Source organism: Saccoglossus kowalevskii, chromosome 11 (genome assembly GCF_978046115.1).
Source record: "Saccoglossus kowalevskii chromosome 11, keSacKowa6.1, whole genome shotgun sequence".
Classification (NCBI taxonomy): domain Eukaryota; kingdom Metazoa; phylum Hemichordata; class Enteropneusta; family Harrimaniidae; genus Saccoglossus; species Saccoglossus kowalevskii.
In genome coordinates this window covers 24,143,616-24,163,732 of record NC_140651.1, presented here as the reverse complement: position 1 = coordinate 24,163,732, position 20,117 = coordinate 24,143,616, and the positions used below count along the sequence as shown (strand labels likewise).

General features: G+C 35.1%; 2 protein-coding genes across 2 annotated transcripts; one reads left to right on the top strand and one right to left on the bottom strand.

Moving 5' to 3' along the window:
• Positions 1–1,660: 1,660 nt before the first annotated feature.
• On the bottom strand, positions 1,661–9,248 carry LOC100373884 (importin subunit alpha-1-like). The gene is made up of 11 exons (XM_085505046.1): positions 9,180–9,248; positions 8,450–8,617; positions 7,364–7,578; positions 6,914–7,009; positions 6,549–6,721; positions 5,950–6,227; positions 4,662–4,787; positions 3,861–4,037; positions 3,119–3,301; positions 2,631–2,780; positions 1,661–2,374 (listed from the first exon to the last, which is right to left on the bottom strand). Exons 2-11 carry the CDS (start codon positions 8,510–8,512, stop codon positions 2,279–2,281), a joined length of 1,557 nt encoding a protein of 518 aa, XP_085361172.1. The 5' UTR covers positions 8,513–8,617; positions 9,180–9,248; the 3' UTR covers positions 1,661–2,278.
• Positions 9,249–9,521: 273 nt separating this feature from the next.
• LOC102800940 (protein DGCR6-like) lies at positions 9,522–13,780 on the top strand. Its single transcript, XM_085505499.1, has 4 exons — positions 9,522–9,932; positions 10,831–10,991; positions 11,568–11,674; positions 13,042–13,780. The coding sequence occupies exons 1-4, from the start codon at positions 9,817–9,819 to the stop codon at positions 13,252–13,254; spliced, it is 597 nt and encodes a 198-aa protein (XP_085361625.1). The 5' UTR covers positions 9,522–9,816; the 3' UTR covers positions 13,255–13,780.
• The last annotated feature ends 6,337 nt before the right edge of the window (positions 13,781–20,117 follow it).

Here is a 20,117-nt window from a genome sequence, read left to right as displayed (position 1 = left end):
CACTTGGCCAGTGTATAATTTCATTCATGTATCTAGACTTGAACTTAGAAATGAACGACTTTTTATATACATCTTTTATAAAACTAAAAACTGATTATTACATGATTCATATGGCTAAATATTTATCAGAAAATACAGCCAAAAATTTGCATGCAATTTATTCTGATTTCACATTGACTGACTGTATTGTTGTCAACTGCATTATAAATAGTAATACATTGTGGTGCTTATATAGCCAAAATTAAAATACGATTTATCATTATTCATTAGATTTTCCTCACTATGGCAACACCGACCCATCTGTCTGATGATTTTAATCGATAAACACTATTTTTTATTCATTTTTCTACATTTTTTGCCTACTTGTATTAGGTATAATAAGATGACAGCTCAAGGTGCCCTCAAAAATATTTTACAAGATTCGTTTAAGGTCATTCTTGGACAGTCAACTTATTAAATTATGTTTATTTGTTGTAAAAGTGTTGCACAAGTTAGCTGTTTTGGAACTATTCCCACAGGAATTTGTGTTGACTTTTTCACTACCAGACTTCTTACACTATTATCGGAATTTCCCAATAATTTGAGACAACCATAATGACCCATCATTGTACAACTACAAATTTTTTCAATACATGTACCCAAATCAAATTTTGAGATGCAACCTTTCACTAATTGCTCAAAAATAAAAAAATCATCCTTTTACATAGCCGTTCGAGTTTGTGTGAAAAGTAGTTTGGTGACTAAATATTTCCTGTATTTCATGAGAAAACTGCATATAATAAAACCATATGATGAAAATAAAAGAAATTCAAAGTTTTAATAGCTAACTATCTCAAGCAATAGTTTGGATTCATACAGTGACAAGATACTCTTCCCCTGCATGTAAAAACAAAGGAAAATTGAAATATCATCTATATACCAGATAGAAATTTGGCAATAATCAGAACCAATAATTCTGCGATGAGTCTGAAAACAAGAATATGGTCTTTCATCAGCATCTATGCACAATTACTCCCAATTGCGCACACACTTTTCTTAAGCTAGTCATGGAGCAGCAGTTTTGATTTTAACCCCAATGGGACAAAGTCACATGGATTTTGTTGTGTTCAATGTTATTTCATCTTGCCTTTTCCTCAAAATTATAGACACCTCCCCAAAAAACATTCACAATCATTAAATGATGGGATACATGCACCAACTGGCAGTCATATTTATAACCTACATTTATCCTTTTCATCACAAAATGGTCTGTCCTTCATGAGACTGGAACAAAATAAGCCAAATTGTTTTGAGCAAAACTAGTCTCCAAAATATGGATTCATTTCTAGAAATATTGATGGAGAAAAATGTGGGCACGAGTATTGTGGTGAAAAGGTTACAAGTTGTGCAAATATTTAATACTGCCAGATTTGGCAAAATTCATGTTTTCCAATTTCGTGTTTGTTCAATTTAAGGTGGTGAACTGGCAGCCATTTTGTTAACATTTGCAAACATTTATCTTAGTTTATCTAGCAGTTTAGACAACTTGAATCTGTCTATTCATTTGTCTAACTGAAAGGGGGCACCAAATATCCCACCATTTGGGTACTTGTGCCCCTTGGGGAAAGTTAAAAGAAAAAACCTGGGACCAATCTACACAAGAATAAAGAACAATATCAAGTTTTGGGAAAAAAAGTAAACATTTAATTCTTGATTTGTGGAATGTTGAATAGTAGTACACAATTGGAAAATATATAATTTCAATACCACAACCTATTCTACTCAATCATACATTTCATTATCAGACTGGAGAATCTCAGCCTCTGGTTGTTCCTACAGCTTTTGTGTGCACAATTGGACAAATATAAATAGTTTAATTTCAGGATTTGAGGTAATTTCAAAAATATACAATACTATTTTGAGAAATAAAGAGGATAGAGCAAAAGTAGATACATTATTTTTCATGACAATAAAGATGTTGGCAGCATTTTAGTAAATTGCACATTTGGCTTATTTTTGGCAGTGTCATGATTGCGATGCATTTGTAAGTGTAAAACCATAGCATTGAAACCAACCATAATAGTGAAGCCGATGGCAACATTAGTTTTGAAGAAATTCACACCTTGGCTTTTAATTTGTATATACATATAACTTACACTTGCCTTAAACCTAAAGCCAAGACTTGCACATCGTAAATTGCAACTTTAGATTGAACTGCAATTTAACTTGATGGTTTTACCGTTAAAGTCTTGCATGTGTATGTACGTTTGTGGAGGCGTGTGTGTAGATAAATATAGATTTAGAATGAGAATCCGCCTTGTGGTACAGCAGCTTGTGCCGAGAATTCATAGACACCAGTTGTAGAATCTGGAGCAACTGTATCATCTTCATCCTCCTGTAGAAAGAAAGAATAAAGGTCAATGACCTGTATTCATGTTTGTCTTCTTTGAGTCAATTTTTGTTGCTTTTTACAAGATATAATACAATTGTGAGCATAATCCACTTTGGGGGGAAAACCACTAACACTAAAAAGATCAGCCGACCCTCGACAATTTTTTTGAAGGCTTAGTCGCATCGTTTATGTTCAGTATGGGCCTTATATGATAAATAATGTGTATGCTTTGTGGTAAGGGAGGAAATTAAAAACTGACCTCTCCGGAGAAGAATTTTTCAATAAGCTTCAATGCTGCCTGGTAAACTTGTTCATTTTCGTGTTGCTGTAGGCCTTCCAGTTTGTCCAACCCACCACACTCTTCTATCATCAAGCTAACAACATCCACTTGATTAAGTTTCTCTCCAGCCTGCCAATAAAGTACAACATTTATTCAAACAAAATGTAGATTTTTTAGAAAACTAAGGGAAATCACCAGCTCAGCTGTGACCGCGTCATCTTCAGAAGTGTGCAGATAATACACATTTGTTTTACTTTTAGGAGCTTTCATTTTGTTTTGCAGGCATTCTTTTGTTATTGAAATAATTTTTTGGTACTGTTCAGCGAGGCGAAATGTAAATTGTTCCATCTTGAAATTCAAACTTACTTTGCAAGATGCATCGACAACAGCAAAGGTTTTTTTTTTATTCCGATTGTGAAACTCTTGGTACACTAAGCAGCAAGAATTCAGAATTGCAGTATACATACCAGAAGAAGATTGCCAATAGCATCCAAGATGACCAAGACAACCTTTGCTTCTTTGACAACCATAAGATCACATAGCGGTTTCAGAACACCAGCCTGAACTATCATTATAATCTGTTCTACTGTACCACCGGATGTGTAGTTTGTTATTGCCCACACTGCTTCTTTTTGACTCTTGAAATCGCCCTGAAAAAAAAATGTGTACATTAGCTTTAGTTCCCATGACATCAAAGTTAATGCTGGCATCAGAGTAGCTGCAACTTCAGAGAAGCTGATGCAATCTAGCTTTTTGAAAAATGCATCAGTGAAAACACAGCACATATGAAAAAAAAAAATTATAGTTGTCTTTAAGGCAACTTTTTTTCAAGTTTGATGACCTTTTTTGGTCGTCTCAAACTACACCTGATCAACTACCTATGTACATCTTTTTCAGAGTTCTGCCACTTTCTAGTAGGTGCATTGTAATTGGTTGACAAATTGCCCTAATAGGATATTTGCCTTTAAGCAATTTACATTATTTAGTTTGAGGCGCATATTATATACCAATGACTGGAACTCAAGATTTCATTCAAAATTGGTTTATATAAAAATATAAAAACCTAATCAATTATGTTGAAAACCAGAAATTTTTTTATTTAATGCAAACTATTCTTTACATGGTCTTTAAAAATAAGGCAGAAAACCTGTTTACAAATTTTACCGGGCATTCATGTCCACACGAAGGTCAATGTAATAAGATGGTTACCTTGGCAAGAACTTCCAAGAGATGAGGCATAACACCACTGTCAATGACTGCTTGAATCTGACCAACATTACCAGCTGTGATGTTACTAATAGCCCATGCAGCCTCTTTCTGTATTGTATTTTTTGGGTGCTGCAGTAAAGCACTAAACTGTTGCAGTGCTCCTGACTTGATCACTTCCTATGGAAATAAACAAATTATATGTTACTGTACAATACATACTAGTATGCAAAGACAAGCAACCTAATGGTTGAAATAGCTCCGCTGTTTTTTGTAGTGTCTCCCTCAAAGCAAAGTTTGATATGTTCTGTACGATGAGATAACTATTTGGTTATTAGTGTTCCCAGTGATTTTTTAAAAACAGGGGCGCAGCGCCCTCATGCCATGGCCATGCATCCCCCTCACCCTGGGGAGCAGATGCAGATACTCTGGTAACCATAACATTCTGATTGACCAGGGGATCACATGTGGCCACAGTCTAACTTATAATTATCAAAAACTCCACACACTGGTAGGGAGAACCCTGGGGTGTGGGTGGGTGGGGGGTCAATCCTTTTTGGAAATCAGTAATTACACAGAATTCTGTGCATAGCTATTCACCAAACCATTCTTGAGGACTATACTTGGAATGACAATATTCCAGGCTAGTGGTGTTGAGATACCATTAATTCATCAAAATTGACAATCAAATGTGTACAAGTGTGGAAATGCCCCAAAATGCATTAATAGCCTTTGTTTGAATCCTGTTGGACCCTAACAAAGTATTTGGGACAACTCATAAAAAGTCAAGAAACTTGCTCTTACTTGTGTCTGTTCATCAGTACCAGTGACGATATTACCAATTGTTCGTAGTGATGGCGTTATAATGGCCACTTCAGAGCATCCCAATAGTTCACCAAGTCTGGCTAAATTAATACTGTTCACAACAAGCTGAGAAAGATTGTACAAAATTGTTGTTTAAGATTTCGATCAACTCAAAAAACATGTAGTACCAATTTTGGATTGCTATACAGTCTTGGTCCAGTGTTCTCACTAGACATTTACCTTGTGGTTTAATTTTTTGTTCCAAGTTTTTTATTCTCATTAGACAAATTGTCCAAAATGTAAGAAAATACAATACAGGTGACAATTCATATAGAATAAAATGAAAAAAACAAACATTTGAGTACATTAAGTGGAACAAAATACTTCATATGTTTCTAGTTCCACATGGTTGGGCAATTCTCTTGTACTTTCTAAACAGAAGGAACAATTCCTACCAACATTAATTCTTACTGAAAACTCATTCTGATTTATTGTCTTGGCCATGCTATCATATCAGCAACTCAATCTACCTTGCCACTTCAGGAATTGAAATAGAACTTTTTCCCTGCATGCGCAGTGTGCATGTTGAATTTGAAATTTACCTGCACTAACTTGTGAAATACACCACTTTTAAAGTTTAATAAAACTAAGAAAGAATTTACTTTTTTTTGAGTTGTACAATGTTGGTTGAACTTAATTTAGGCTTAGTGAATATAATGAGAAAATGTTGTGTTAATTTCTACATGCACAGCGTGCACATTATATTTTGAGTTTACTTGCACTAGCTAATAATCTATGTGCATAGTGCAGTGTGCACCAGAGTATTTCGACCCCTGCACTTTGCACTCTAGACACAGTGGAAAAAAATTTACACTAGCATTTTGGGCCATTATTACCAAGATGAGGAAATGAATTTATAAGGCAGGCAGAGGATTATGTCAACACATCTGCCTTTTCTGGACAGTTTGCTTATGATTTGTTTTGTCATATTAAAGTAAAAAGTTTTGTTTAGAACGGTTGGAGTGTTGCATTGATTTCTAAATAGTCTAATCGATATAATAGGAAATTGTGGTGCAGCTACTAACAATTGTTCGTAAATCAAATCCATCAATTTCAATCGAAGGTCTTGATTTGCATCTATACAAGGCAGAATTTGGTACATTAAAAAAACCTGTTAAATAAGCTGCTGTCTGATTGGTCTAACCATTAAGTGTTGGGTAGCCAATCAGGTACAATCTTGCAAGTAGCTTCACACATTGACTAATTTGCACAAGTAATAAATACTTACCTGTATTCTATCATTTGTTCCATCTGTTAAATAAGACAGAGCCCAGCAGGCATCAGCAAGGACCTCCTTGTCACTGTGGTATATCAATTGAGCCAGTGCTGGCAAAACTTGCTTCACAGTGTCTTCTGGTGGAGGGGGACTTTTGTTACGACACAAGTTGGAAAGTGTCCAGGTAACGTTGCGCAGGAATGCAGCAGATTTATTTGGTGTAATATTTGCTAATAAAGGCTGTACAATGCCGGTACGGATGACATAATCACGGTAGTCTGTACCATCACCTGTAAGAGCAATACAACATGCATTTGTCTCATTATCAATACTTTTTGTAATTTACTACCCTCATCTTTATGGCAAAACTACAGCGTTACTGTGCATGGAATCAACCACAGTTGATGTAACATTTAGGTATCCCCAGCATTCATGAAGTGATTGGAAAGTCAGGAGAGAAAGTAACTGTTGCGAAACACATGTGGCACATCCCCAAAGCATTCCTATAGTCACAAAAACAAACTCCCACACTTGTGTGATGTGGACCAATAAAATAAGACTTTCACTTTGTTATATATTCAAGTGCTATACATTACTATAGTCATACAAACCTGCAATGTTTCCTAGAGCCCACACAGCTTGCTCACACACATTGGGATGTTCACTACTAAGCAGTTTGACAAAGGCTGGTACAGCATTATGATCTACCACGGTCTTGGTTTGTTCCGATGTTCCAGAAGCAATGTTTGTTAGAGCCCAGGCAGCTTCAAACTGCATAGCAGGGCTGAAAAGAATAAGTATTGCATCAAACTTAATTTTCTTTCTTCCCTCCCAGCACTAAACACCTAAGAGGCATAAAGGGCCTTGATGCAAACACTCCAGGAAAAATTTACCTTGACTTAATTTAAATGCAATAATTATATTTGATGAATTACTCTATAGACCAACACTATGAACTATACAAGTAATGACTTACCAGTCATTGCGGCCAAGAAATTCCACAAACTTTGGTACTAAACCGGAATTGATTATAGCATTGAGAGGTGGGCTTTTCTCTCGTGATAGCATTTTCCTGGGAAAATAAAGAAACTTGTTAATCATATTCAGGATCAAAGGTGACTGTACACTAATACTAATACCTTATTTGTTCATTAGAAGCACATGTAAACCAACAGTGATTGAAATACCAGTTTTGACTCCGACACACCTTTCACCTAAGCACATGCACCACCAAGAGCAAATACAGTAACTGAAATTACAACTTGAAATCTAGTAAGATGCAAGAAAGTAAGAAAGGGTGAATGTGAAATGAGCACTTTAGCTACTTTAGAATGAGAAAACAAAACTCATTTTGTACACGTTTCAACAACAAAGGAATGCTGTTCTTGAAACGAAATATTAAAATCTACCACTAGTTCATTCTTACCTAGCAGCTTGAGTGGCCTGCAGTTGTTTTTGGACATCAGTGCTCATTACAGCATTTTTAATTTCATCAATTGACATAGGAATGGCTGGCTGTTTCTGCTCTTGTAGAGGGCTAGGAGGTTCGTCACAGTCAATATTTCTTCTCTTAAGTAACTGATCATCTTTTTTGGCTTTGCGCAATTCAACCGATACATCTGTTCGCCGTCTCCTCATTTCCTAAAAATTATTCGAAAAAAGTGGTAATGACGGCAGATCAATAACAAGACAGGAAGGCCAAAACATTACATTAAAGGCATTCAAAATGCACCGGACAGTATACGTTATTTGCTCTGTTAATAGTGCCCATTACTGTAAAAAGCAGGCACCCAGTCATCACACCAAAATTCCATTTATTGTATTCGTGACTATTTGACTTTAGACATGCAATTTACATAAGTGCATGTACATTTTGTACTACTGATCAAACGAATATAGTAATATCGCCAGTGATGTGTATATTTTGACTTTTCACATTGGTTAAAACCCAAGTCTGGGTGCTCCAAATATAATCTGGGAAAAGTTTGTTTAACTGCAGAAATGACATTAAATTTTCTGAATATATTTCTTCAACATAACTAAGTGCTCACCAGTTACTACATTGAAATAAATAAATGAAAATAAAATCAAACAATACAAAACTTGTCTAACGATCATAGCTAATTTGCATAGAAATAAATAATGATGACTACATTTGCATAAAATGTTTTTAATTTCTCAAAAGTAGGCAAGTAGGTTACAGGAAACAAATTATATTTTTAGAAACTATGGAGGTGGTAGAAAAACTTATTTTTTTTTTAAAAGACGATATCACTAATTTGATTTGAAATCAAATATTCAATTCATAGATTTTCTCTCAATTTACTGTTGTCTTTACCATTTTCCCTCCCTAAAGTTTCTAATATTACTCTTATGGTCAACCGAAATTCAAATCCTAAAAACGTATTTACGTTAATAACTGGTATCAAGTGACTCCTCCCTAAATCATCACGCCCAAACGAGGACTGCTTTCAGAAGGGGAGAAAAAAGAAAAGAAAAAAGGAGTACTCACCGAGGTATCACGACCTTTGTTCTTGAATGATTTCAAACGGTTTTCTTGAGCAGATGAAGGCATTTTGAGAGTTGGCCTTTGTATAATTCGAGCAATATATAATTGTAGAAATACGGTTTACAAAACTGATCTAAGTTGACTTGATGTAGAACGAACAATGGAGTTGAGCTGTAAGACAAAGTAGCAACAATGAATGAATGAAATTAATTAACTAATCGGTAATGGTAACTGTTCACCGTTCACAGTTAATTCAGACAATACAATTTTTAGGCTCTTGACAGCAACAGTAAAAACGTGAATTATTCATACGTGCCGTTATATAATAGTTTTTCTAAACACAAAAATAGAAATAGTGATGTTCCATGCGTTCAAACTGCCATCAACTGTAACAGCTACGGTATTAGTTTGCGGAGTTCTTAACCAAATAAAAAGTTTTAAAATATGTTTAACGTTGTATAAACAGATATAAAGAGGGAAATTCCACGTCAGAAATGAAATTGATCAGTTATTGTGAAAATTTCAAGCGTCAAAAACTATCAATCCGAGTCGGAACACGTTGATAAAAAACAAAACGCAACTGTAAAACCCATTGGTTTTTAGCTAGCCAACTTAAATGTGACGCATAGAACAACCTCGGTATTTAACCACATCTGTACACGGAGACTTTTATCAAGTTAAAAAGCAAGGCCAAATATTCAAGAACTGGAAATTTGCGAGAACGTTTGCCTACCTGCAACGACGTGAAAGCCAAACTACGACTGAGATTTTGAATCTGGCGCAGTTTAAAGCCCGCAAATACTACGTTCTGATTGGCTTATTTTTCTAAATAGCAACCGCGAAGGACGACTGTTTCATGGCCCCCAGTCACTCAACAGATATTTAGATCACATACTGTAACAATCATTTGTCAAATTATGATTGTAGGCTGTACAAATATTTATCGAAGTATTTAATATAATTCTGACGGATCCTAATAAGTGTGGTTATTCATGAACCAGTTTTTGTTGGCATACGGGTATCCACAAAACACATGAAAATCACAGATGACCTTTGTTTCTCGTATTTTCTCGCAAACTTTGCGAGATTAAAGATGGCAGCCTTATAAAAGAAAACGATGTGAATAGTCGTGTTTTGTTCTTTCTCCCCGAGTTCATCAAAATTCCTATTACCCATCGAATGTGAAAACGAGCACCAAATAACTATTATCCACTGTGTATTGAAAAATGATTGTTGCAACCTATTTTCCAGTCTGTTCATACGGTTATGTCGCTATAATGTGACCGATAGCATCGTCGTCTGCTGTAATTTACTCTTTACTCTTGTTGCATCTTGATCCGTACGTCAGCGTATCCAAACCAGAAATAATCATGGACTCAAACTTCATGGATGCCGCAAAAGAAGAAAAAGCTCGAAAAGAAAAACTTCAGTGTAGACACTATTTTATGTTAAATGAACTGCAAAACATGTCAAGAGACTTGAAAGGGTATGTTTCCATTTTTCGAAATGCTCCATTCAATGCTACCCTGGGACACCCGCCTGTGGGGACACCGTCCATCTACTGTACATGGGACAAGCGTGAGGCTTGCCCCAAATTCAAAATCCTACCTCAGATTCAGAACCCGGCCTCTGAAGATACCTGTGAAATGTTGCAATAATTCACAAAATCAATTATATTTAAAAAAAAAAATTGTGGAAATAATTTAATATTCAGTACGTGTAATATACAATTTTGGTAATCACAAAACCTGCAACCTAATTTTAAACAGATTCAAGTTGGCCGAGGAGTGTGATGTTTATTGTACACTATAACTCCCAAATACTGTTGTGTTCAAGACTAAAACTGATTTTAGATTACCTTGAGAAAACACCCCCCCCCCAAGATATTTAAAGTGCTACAGTCGTTGTGCCATATCCAGTATGGTACCTTGTTTGTTTACGTGATATCCAAACACTTGCTGGTGACGACTATAATTTATTTGCATTGTACATTTTTAATTGTGTGAAAAATATCATCATTGATGCTGAGACTGGATTTTTGGCTGGGTTCTTAGATTTGGTAAATGCCCAACCACCCTGGGGCAAGTACACTAGGCAAATTCCCACTAAAAACAATCAAATTTATATAGTTCTAGTGGTTTGAATTTCAGCAGCGGAAGTGACAAGGGGATACGTAATTTAAAGCCCCAAAACATGTACTCCTAATGTTTATTGATTGCGATACCCCTAAATTACTTATTTTGTCTTGTCTTGTAAGGTTGTGTAACTGTTTTTTTTTTTTGCCTGCCAGTTGACTGCTCCATAACTTCCATCTTTAGTTCTGTGAAATACTCCACTATATTTATGCATGGAGGTTGTGTAAAAATCAGTCTCTTCACTTTCAGTGACTTTCAGCAGAGACTTCCCTATGACATGTTATCTATTTTGGCATCTTCTCTGCTTGATGGTACTGTCTTTGATATAGTGAAAAACTTGGAGGAAATCCAACAAATGACTGAAAAAAGTCTGCATGAGAAAAGAATGAAAGTATTGATTGCCCATAAAGGTAAGTTTTAACTAGAAGAATGCTGCATTGCAGTGGTTTTATTTTATGTGTGTATATAATGGAAAGTCTCTATACTTTTGAAACCATGGTAGAGTTATTATTCCACTACTAGGTATACTTTTAGAAAGCAATCATACTTGCATAACACCATTGCATTGTTGACATATAATTAAGAACTGCTATACCTCCAATCACACTTCTTTTAGACTGTACTGTTCACAAATGCTCTGGTCAACATTCTATATAACTTTTATCTTTGATATACCATGAAAGTAATAAACTCTCCTTAAAAACCTCTTAAACAACTGTGTTGTGAATTACCTAATTATTTAGCAACTTATCTGTGTCTATGTGTGTATTTGGGGTGGGATGTAGTTAAGAATTTCTTCAGATTTGGGGTAAAAGGAATACTTTAGAATTGTGCCCCTGCTTTTACTAACTTCATTAGTCCAGTACCAGTAATAGTTTATTTTAACCATTACATAGAAATTATTGTTTACTTGGTAATTATTTAGTGTCTGAGCAAACCTACCGGGTAGTTAGAATTTTATTTACTCCTTTTTTCTTCTTGTTCAGTTGCAAGACAGGAGATGGCAAAGAAACATAAAGAGATGATACAAGCTTGTCAGAACAGAGCACATCATTTACCGCTAGTGAAAACAAACTGTGAGAAAGAAAAAATTGTGAGTATACTGTGAAATAGTTAATGAGGAGAGACCTCCAGCTGGTATGATAAACAACCAATCAGGACTTGTTGTTATATACCACTCACTAGTGATGTGATCTCTAACTGGTTGGTACATACATCCCGCTACAGGAGAGCTGTCTGAATACAATCTGCTTAGTTATTTGGTCACATATAGTTTGCATTGTTCACAAACACGGATTGCACAAACATTTTTGAAAAGCAAGTCCTGGAATTATATGTAGATCTATTGAAAATTCATTCTTTGCATCACTGCCACAGTTAGAACCAAGACTTTGTCTCATTAGTGAAATTAGTGAAATCTCTGACCAGTGACTGGAATTGAAAGTGACCAGAGCTTCTACCTACATCAGATATTATAATCAGATTGCAATGGAAAGATAACTTAGTTTCCCAATCTGTAAGCGCTGAAAACAAACTAATTGCTATTACAGTAGCTGCCCACTTCTAGGTACCCCAGACCATTCGTCCCGGTGTTATCGCTCTCGTGTGGCGATAGCGATAACACCGGGACGAATGGTCTGGGGTAACTTCTAGGCATTGAGTTTTAAGGATTACGCTTCAGGTGGAGCATATTGATTTTTTGTATCAATAAACAATGTATTTTTTTTACACGTTGCATACACCGGGATTTTTTTAAACAAGGGAACTGGGGCACAGCTCCCTCATGCCATGGCCATGCGTCCCCTTACCCTGGGGGGGGCAGATCTTCTGGCAACCATCAAATTCTGATTGTCCAGGGATCACTTGTGGTCACAGTCTTCAACTGTGACCTGTATGATAGTAATTATGGCCCCAAGGAAGCCATAGAATGCTCCATTTTAATTTAGAATTATCAAAACTCCACACCCTGGTAGGGAACCCTATCTCCTCCACTTGGTGGCGCCGCTGAATTGCAGTGCTCCTTCTTGCAAGCTTTTTTCTGGAAAAACCCCTGATACAGTTATGTCACATGGGACCAGCGTTGAAAATGCTGTGTTGTGATGACTGTTAATACCTTATTAAACACCCAAATTTAGATCGAATGACAATAGGTGATTTTCTATTCACTAGCAGTGAATGGAAAAATCATCTATTTATTACAAATGTTTGCTGCAAAAATCAAATGATTTGATTTAGAAATTGAGTTCCATTTTATAGCTCAAAGCTGAAATGCCGATCTTTCAGAGGGAATGTAGCATTGAGTAGCTATGTGTATTTATTTGCTACCCCCTGGTATGTTGTATTTGGGGCATGATTTCTTGACAATGTGAAATTTGAATAAATTTAGATTGAATGTTAAATTAGAAAAAAGTTATTTTGGATACGTTTTCACCTCTATTTATTAAATTCAATATTGAACAGGACTTAGAACTAAGAATAGAAGAGGAGACCAAACGAATGGATCAAAGATTGATCTTAGAGTTGGATCAGAGAGTCAGTGAACAGCAAGTGACACTGGAGAGAGCTGGAGTTGCTGGGTTCTATGTAACAAACAACCAACAGGAAGTGAGATTACAGATGCATATGCTAGATATGATAGTAAGACTAAGTAAAGTTGAGTTGCCAGACTTGTGATAGTCATGAAACTGCCGGTCTGCTTGCAGAATGCCGCTGACATGCTTTGTTTATTCCTGAAATATGTATTATACACATCATTGCTGCATTTTTTTGGAGGATTCTATTTGTTTCATTATATGCTGAATATTATGGTTTACTGAGATTGGTTCACTGCCTTGATGAAGTACTTACACTGCCTTGGTTTACTTTTAAAATTACGTTTACTTAAAGTATTCTAAAAAGCATTTTCTATCCTTCGAAATTATATTTTCTTGTATCAGTTGTGAATGACCTTATGATGTTTATTTACTTTTTTTTTTACAATTTCAAAAGTATTCCATATATGAAGACAATGTATGATGGAAAAGTTAACTTGTATGATATTTCTGTATTCATGTATATACATAGAAAAAATCTTATGTATGATTTACCTTAACAGTAATAGTTTTCATTGATTGAATGCACACTAAAAATGCAATTTTGGTCATAACAAGTTGTATATTAATAAAACAGCACATAATAAATAGAATTTTTGTCAAAAGAAGTTGTTTATTAATGATAAAGCATATAATACATACAATTTTGGTCAAAAGAATTTGCTTATTACCGGTAATAATACAGCATACAATAACTGCAATGTTGGATAATATTTCTGCTGATAAAGTAAATACATTACTCAGACCTGTTGTTGTTTTCAAAAGTGTCAGGTTAGCAAATGCTGAGTATTCTAAGTATCATTTATGGTTTAAGTTGGTTCTTGTATATATTGTTTATTGGTTAATTATACTGAAGTTAAATTATTAAATTGAAGCAGAAACATAGGCAGCCACTCACAGTTGTAGTTGCAGTTGTGATGAATATCTTAAAGCTAGAGGATCTTCACCTGCGCACTCGTGGGAATTGAGTCCCAAGAGATGATAACAACACGCACTAAACCGCAAAGACTCATGGGTAGATGCTTGTTTTTAAACAATGACACGCTATGGCCATCTGACACATGCGCAGACACAGGCTTTAAATAATAACATGTTTAATAATAACAATGTTTGTGAGGGCAATATCACGATTTGTTGCCTGCCCAAGGGATGGTGGGTGGTCAACACCATAGTATTTATGATGCCAGAGCGGAAGTGACTTTTATGACATACCACACCTTCTATCTGACATTCACAAATCACTCAGCTTAGAGTGTCGGCGTGGCACATGTAGAACCTTCACAGCGTAGTCAGGTCCTAACTCACAGTGCAGAACGCGTTGCAGCAAACCCGGATTCTACATTCAGTGTCATGTGACTGAGTCTCAACCAATCACAGATGAGGTGTGATAAACATTTATGATAATAAGATGATGGGAATACTACAAAGTAGTACACAGGCAGTCATGAGCAACGACTTCTGTTGCATATTGGTCAATATGATCACTGTACTGCCTTCATGCATACTTTGCTTTATTCTCATAGTTTCACACTCCTCTACTGCGATGCTTCTCACAGAATAACCAGGCGAACCTGACAGAACTTTTCTGAAAAAACTATTGTCTATCAATGATGAGCACACTACCAGTCCGACTCAGCACCTATGCTTAATTATGCGTGTTAAGTGCGGGAAATGACTCGTAAATATTTTTCCACAGACCTTAATAATTTTACACCTTAAATTTTGTTGGTAATAAAAATGTAATAAAATGTACATATTTTTTGTGGTCATTTCTGTTTCGTCATTTTAACAGTGTTTTGGAAAGCCATTTTACAATTTTAATTCCACGAAAGACGTACTATTTCCCCTAATCTGGCACATGTTGAATGAAATTGTTCTTTTGGCAAATTTTTCGAGTCGAGTGCTCGACTAAATGCCCACCCCTCTAAAACATATGATTGTTTGAGCTGAGTACCCTGGAAACCAAGTCAGATAAGTATGGTAATTCTCCCATAGTGAAAGTAAGGGTGCAATGATCATGGAGGACAATATGTAAAAGAGTATTCTCGGGGATAGCGCTAAATCACAGAATATTCAAACGCTAACCACTGCACCATGTATTTCTGTGTGAGCTGCTGTGGATCGCCGATCAAAGTCTAGAAAACAGCACAAACTCAACATAGAGGCCATCCTGAGAAACCAAACTGATATATGCTACACATTTACACTGTTCAACCCAAAATAGTTTTCGCCATTGTTTTCACCGGTGATTGTTGCCAGGCGGTTAAAAATGCCTAGATGTAAGATACAGTGAGAACACCAGTGTATCATGTGGGTTAAATCAGATGACCAAAGTCATCTCTGGGTTTGACTGAGAATTAGGTTTTAGCCAGCCACATATCTACCTATCATATTAGACAGGCATTCCACATTTTAGAATACAAAATTTGATTTGATTTTGATTGAACAGTTCCAGTTTTCAAAAAAATAGACTTGAAGTCTGTGTGCATTTCAATAAAGATTTAGACAGGCACATGACATGACAAAGCTTAGAATCCCCTCGGTAATCAGAGTTGGTTAGCTATCAAACATGCTTTCCTCAATCTTGGCTAAACATTGAATATACGCAAACAATTTCAACATTTTATTAAAACTGAATAAATATATACCAATATATATCAACTTTTATGTAGCTTCAAATAGAAAGTGTACAAGACAGTATAACTGATCAATTATATTTACTCTTAGTAGTGTATATGCTATCCTAACGGAGGTGGCTATGATCAAAATAAGATGATCCACTATACAATTTATCTTACATGTGCTTCTAATGGAGCAAATACTGCATTTGAGTGTGAATAATGTAAAACTCTTCTAGCCACCATGCTTATAATGTTGGCACTTAATTAGGCTAAATTTAGGGTCAAAGAGTTATTTTTATTTTTCAAAATTGTGTTACAGTAGTTAATACAGAATGCATTTATGGGACGCAGGTGCAGTTCATGGCAAATCAGTAAAAAAGAACAGCTACCAGTACTCTGATATTGCAATACATCGCCCTCATTGTTTGTATTCACAACTGTCCACAGGGCGCCTTTGTAAAGTGAAATGTTGGACGATACTGTGATTTATTCTTTCAGTTCAGTAACCCAAACTAAATTACAAGTCTAAATATTCGGCGCTGGGTAGAGTGGTGGTTGTGGTCTAATAAACAGAACTAATGCTCTACATCATACGGTGTGTTTTTGTGTATTCTTTAGAATTAAGGTATTTGTGTAAACCTGAAATAGAAAACACTTTATAATCGCAAAAACCTATGATTTAATAAAGAGACTTCTAATGATTAGAGCAACCCCTCAAGAGCCTAACATGTTTTTGGACATACAGCTTAACATTTAACTTCCCTTTACGTCTGCCTGTCTTGTGTCTTTTTCACTGTAACTGTAATTCTCTCCAATTTTATGACTCGCACAAGGAAAATCTTGACATTTAATAGCAGTGAACATTTACTGCATTCTTGAGTATTACAAGCTGGGTATTGTATTTTTTATAGACTAAGTTATTATTGTTAATTCAGTACAATGGATCTTGTCATGCATTGCTGTTTGAATTCTGCTTTGCAAGTACAACAACTGTGTAACAAAGGAAGATGAACAACTGTAATAGTAAACCTTATCTATGTAAACAGTAAAAAAAAACTGAAGAAAAAATATCACTACATATGATAATACATTGACTGCATATAAATGAAAAAAGTTGAAGCAAACATTCTAGTTATTAGTACATTAAGATATAAAAATCTGTAAAATTACAATATATTGCACTTTTTGATTAAATATTAGTTTGAAATATCAGCTATAATTATTTAAAACACAGATAGATAGTTGAATATTAAACCATTGGCATAAACTGATATGTAATTATTAAACTTATTTAGCATGTGTGCTACCCCAGGTGCTGGAGGTTGTAATGTTCCACCCGCCCGGTTGTTTGTGTAGCATTATCCTATCCTACCCAACCTCCAGTGCCTGGGGTACATGTGTGCATGGCTCTGGTCTCTACAGTAATGTCCTTGAACACAATAACAGGATATAGCACCACTCTTACTGGAAAAAAGTACAAATGAAAAGAAAGGACAAATATTAAAATGTTATAGAAAGTTGGTTCTTGAGACTAGGAAAGCACATGCCAATTTAAACTCATGAAAACGTCAGTATTAAAAATCTGTATTAAAAGCCACATTTAGAAATATATTTTGCATGCAAGGGTGATATGTTATACATGAATAAAAAAGATATGTTTGCTCTGTTAAAATTGTATACAACCACATGACACAAGTCCATGGTAAAAATAAGTAATTTTTCAATAATCTAGGATACAAGCATAAGAAAACATCGGTATTTGGGGTTAGTCTAGAATACAATGAGTGCAATGTTTGGTTTTTGTATACTTCTAGAGAAGTGCTTCTAATAGAGAAAATACAGTAGCTGTTTTCCATGAAAAGTTCAAAAATGATTAAATTGTATTGCACTGCAAGGAAACATTCAAAGTAGATTACCGTGTCAGAAAATAAAGCACCTTAATTTTATGAGATTCAGGTGTTGGAGGGCATAATATTTATGTTAGCAGTGATAATTTCACCAAAGTTAAATAAGATAAAGAATCAGCTGTACCGATCTCATATTATAAAACTGTAGACATTTCTAGAAGCTCACATTATCGGCTTCCAGTATGTACCTTAAAAATGTAAATGTTGGTGGTTGATATCGTGAGGTTAGAGAAACCTAAAGTCAAAAGGGATTGATAACATTGATTAACTTTCAGGCAGGAAGCATATTACAGTATTAAGCAGCTACAGTACAAGCTTCAGTTTTGTAGCAAGTATAGGTATCCAAACTACCATTATAAGTTCAAAAAATATTCTTAAATTATGAAAAACATATCTTCACAATATTGGATAAAATAAAATTTATTAGTACATACTTTTGTATAGTATCTCTGGAGGACAACTTATAAGCAAGTCTATTAAGTGTTGAAAGAAGAAATCACAGGCTCACAAATGACTAAAATCACCCCTCCCCCTTCTAATAGTGAGCATGGACTTTATAGTAACTTAGCAACTAGGGAACCCAAAGCAAGCTTGACTTTAGTTGTCAAAGACCTTTTAATGTTACCAAAAACATAGACTTGCATACAGTCCCTTGTTTATTTGTTGTTGTTTTCTCAATAAAATAAAATGTTATGGAAATGTATGGTTAGGTGACGTATGCTTTATGTCAGTTAATTATATGTATACTGTCACCATTCTGAGGTTTGCAAACTGGCTGCCATTATGTTTCAAACATCTGACAATATGTAACAGTAAATATTTAGTAAGCCAGCAAACAAGCTCGCTAACTGTACAGGCTAACTCTAAAAATGGGTGAAATTTTTACTAGAACTATGAAAATCTTTAACTTGACATTGTAAAGTTGTATGTGTTAAAACTGACTGTAATTACTATTGAATAAAAAAAACATAAAAATTCTTGAAAAAATAATTATTAGTACTTGTAAATATAACCATGTGATATTTGATCAGTATAGTATGGCACCTGCCATTAAAATCTAATAGCATTTTAATAAAATTTTAATTATTTATTTTTTAATAATTAGGGTGTATTGCACAACAAAATCTACATAATTGCGACCACGGAAATCCTTAATATTTTTCGGTCTCGAGTAGATGGGTTATTCTGGTTTGAAATTATTCCAGACTTAATTAGTCTACTGTAAATGAAAAGAGATTAAATAATGTGGGATGAGTGAATTAAAATGATGACGATAAATAAACGCAATCTACATACATTTAAGATGATGTACTGGTATATGTATTTCTATTGCAATAGACTGAACGTTATAATGTAAACCGCTTTAATCTTGTGGAAGACAAGTTTGGGTCGATGACTTTCGCAAAATTTCCCAGGGTTCCTTGCGGCTAGGTCACTGAAAGTATCTCTGCCACCACACAATGCCATTTTGTGGTGAAACACCACAAGACTTTTACTACGCATATCATTTGCGTATTTTTGCTATTAGAGGGATCTGGTGTTGATTTATTCGTACTGGAATTAAACAAATTTTTAAATAATTTCCTCGCGGAATAACGGTTACTAAGGTGTTACTCGGTTCATCAAACTGACCGTTCTGACGATTGCCAGGCGAAGTAATATAATAAAACGAATACACTTAGGGGTATTGCAAGCTAAATCGTTCTACTGTCACACCGTTTGTGTTACGGAAATTAAAAAAATGAGTCTCTCACTTTGAAAACAGCCAGAATCCACAAACAATGCGTACACTTTCATCGGGGTTAGAAAATCGAACATCTGCATGGCAATGTTTTGTTGGGCGTCTTTGAAAGTAGTGCCACTGTGACGCATCGACCAATCAATGACCAAGCATGAGATCGTGTTGTGGCAGAGATATATTCGTAGAAATAGAACTCTGCCTGGGAGATTGACTATGACTAAGTTGTGTTATCATAAAGTCCCTCAATTAAGCACAGTCATGATTTTAGGATCAATATGATCCACAGAAATTCTGATTTGATCCATAGTCTCTAAACAACACTGAATTTGTCTGAATTTGCAATTGCACTGCTATGTACTGTGTTGACAGGGTTATACTGGGTTGCTACAAAGCATAGTCGATAGACTTTCCAAAAACTGCTCAACTCTCAGCCTGAAGTTAATGCAAAAGAACTCAAAGTTAATTAATGGACTTTACTGTATTCAGTATATAATTATACTTTTTTAAATATTAATAATTAAGTAACCGTACCAGCACAGTATGTTAGATGGGTTAAAAAGAATGTAAATAAAAATATGGCATAAAATGGGACCATTAAAATATTCATTGCCACATCATGTTGAGTTTTATACGTGTTCCATGCAACGTATACAACCGACATCAAATAGCTTCTTGG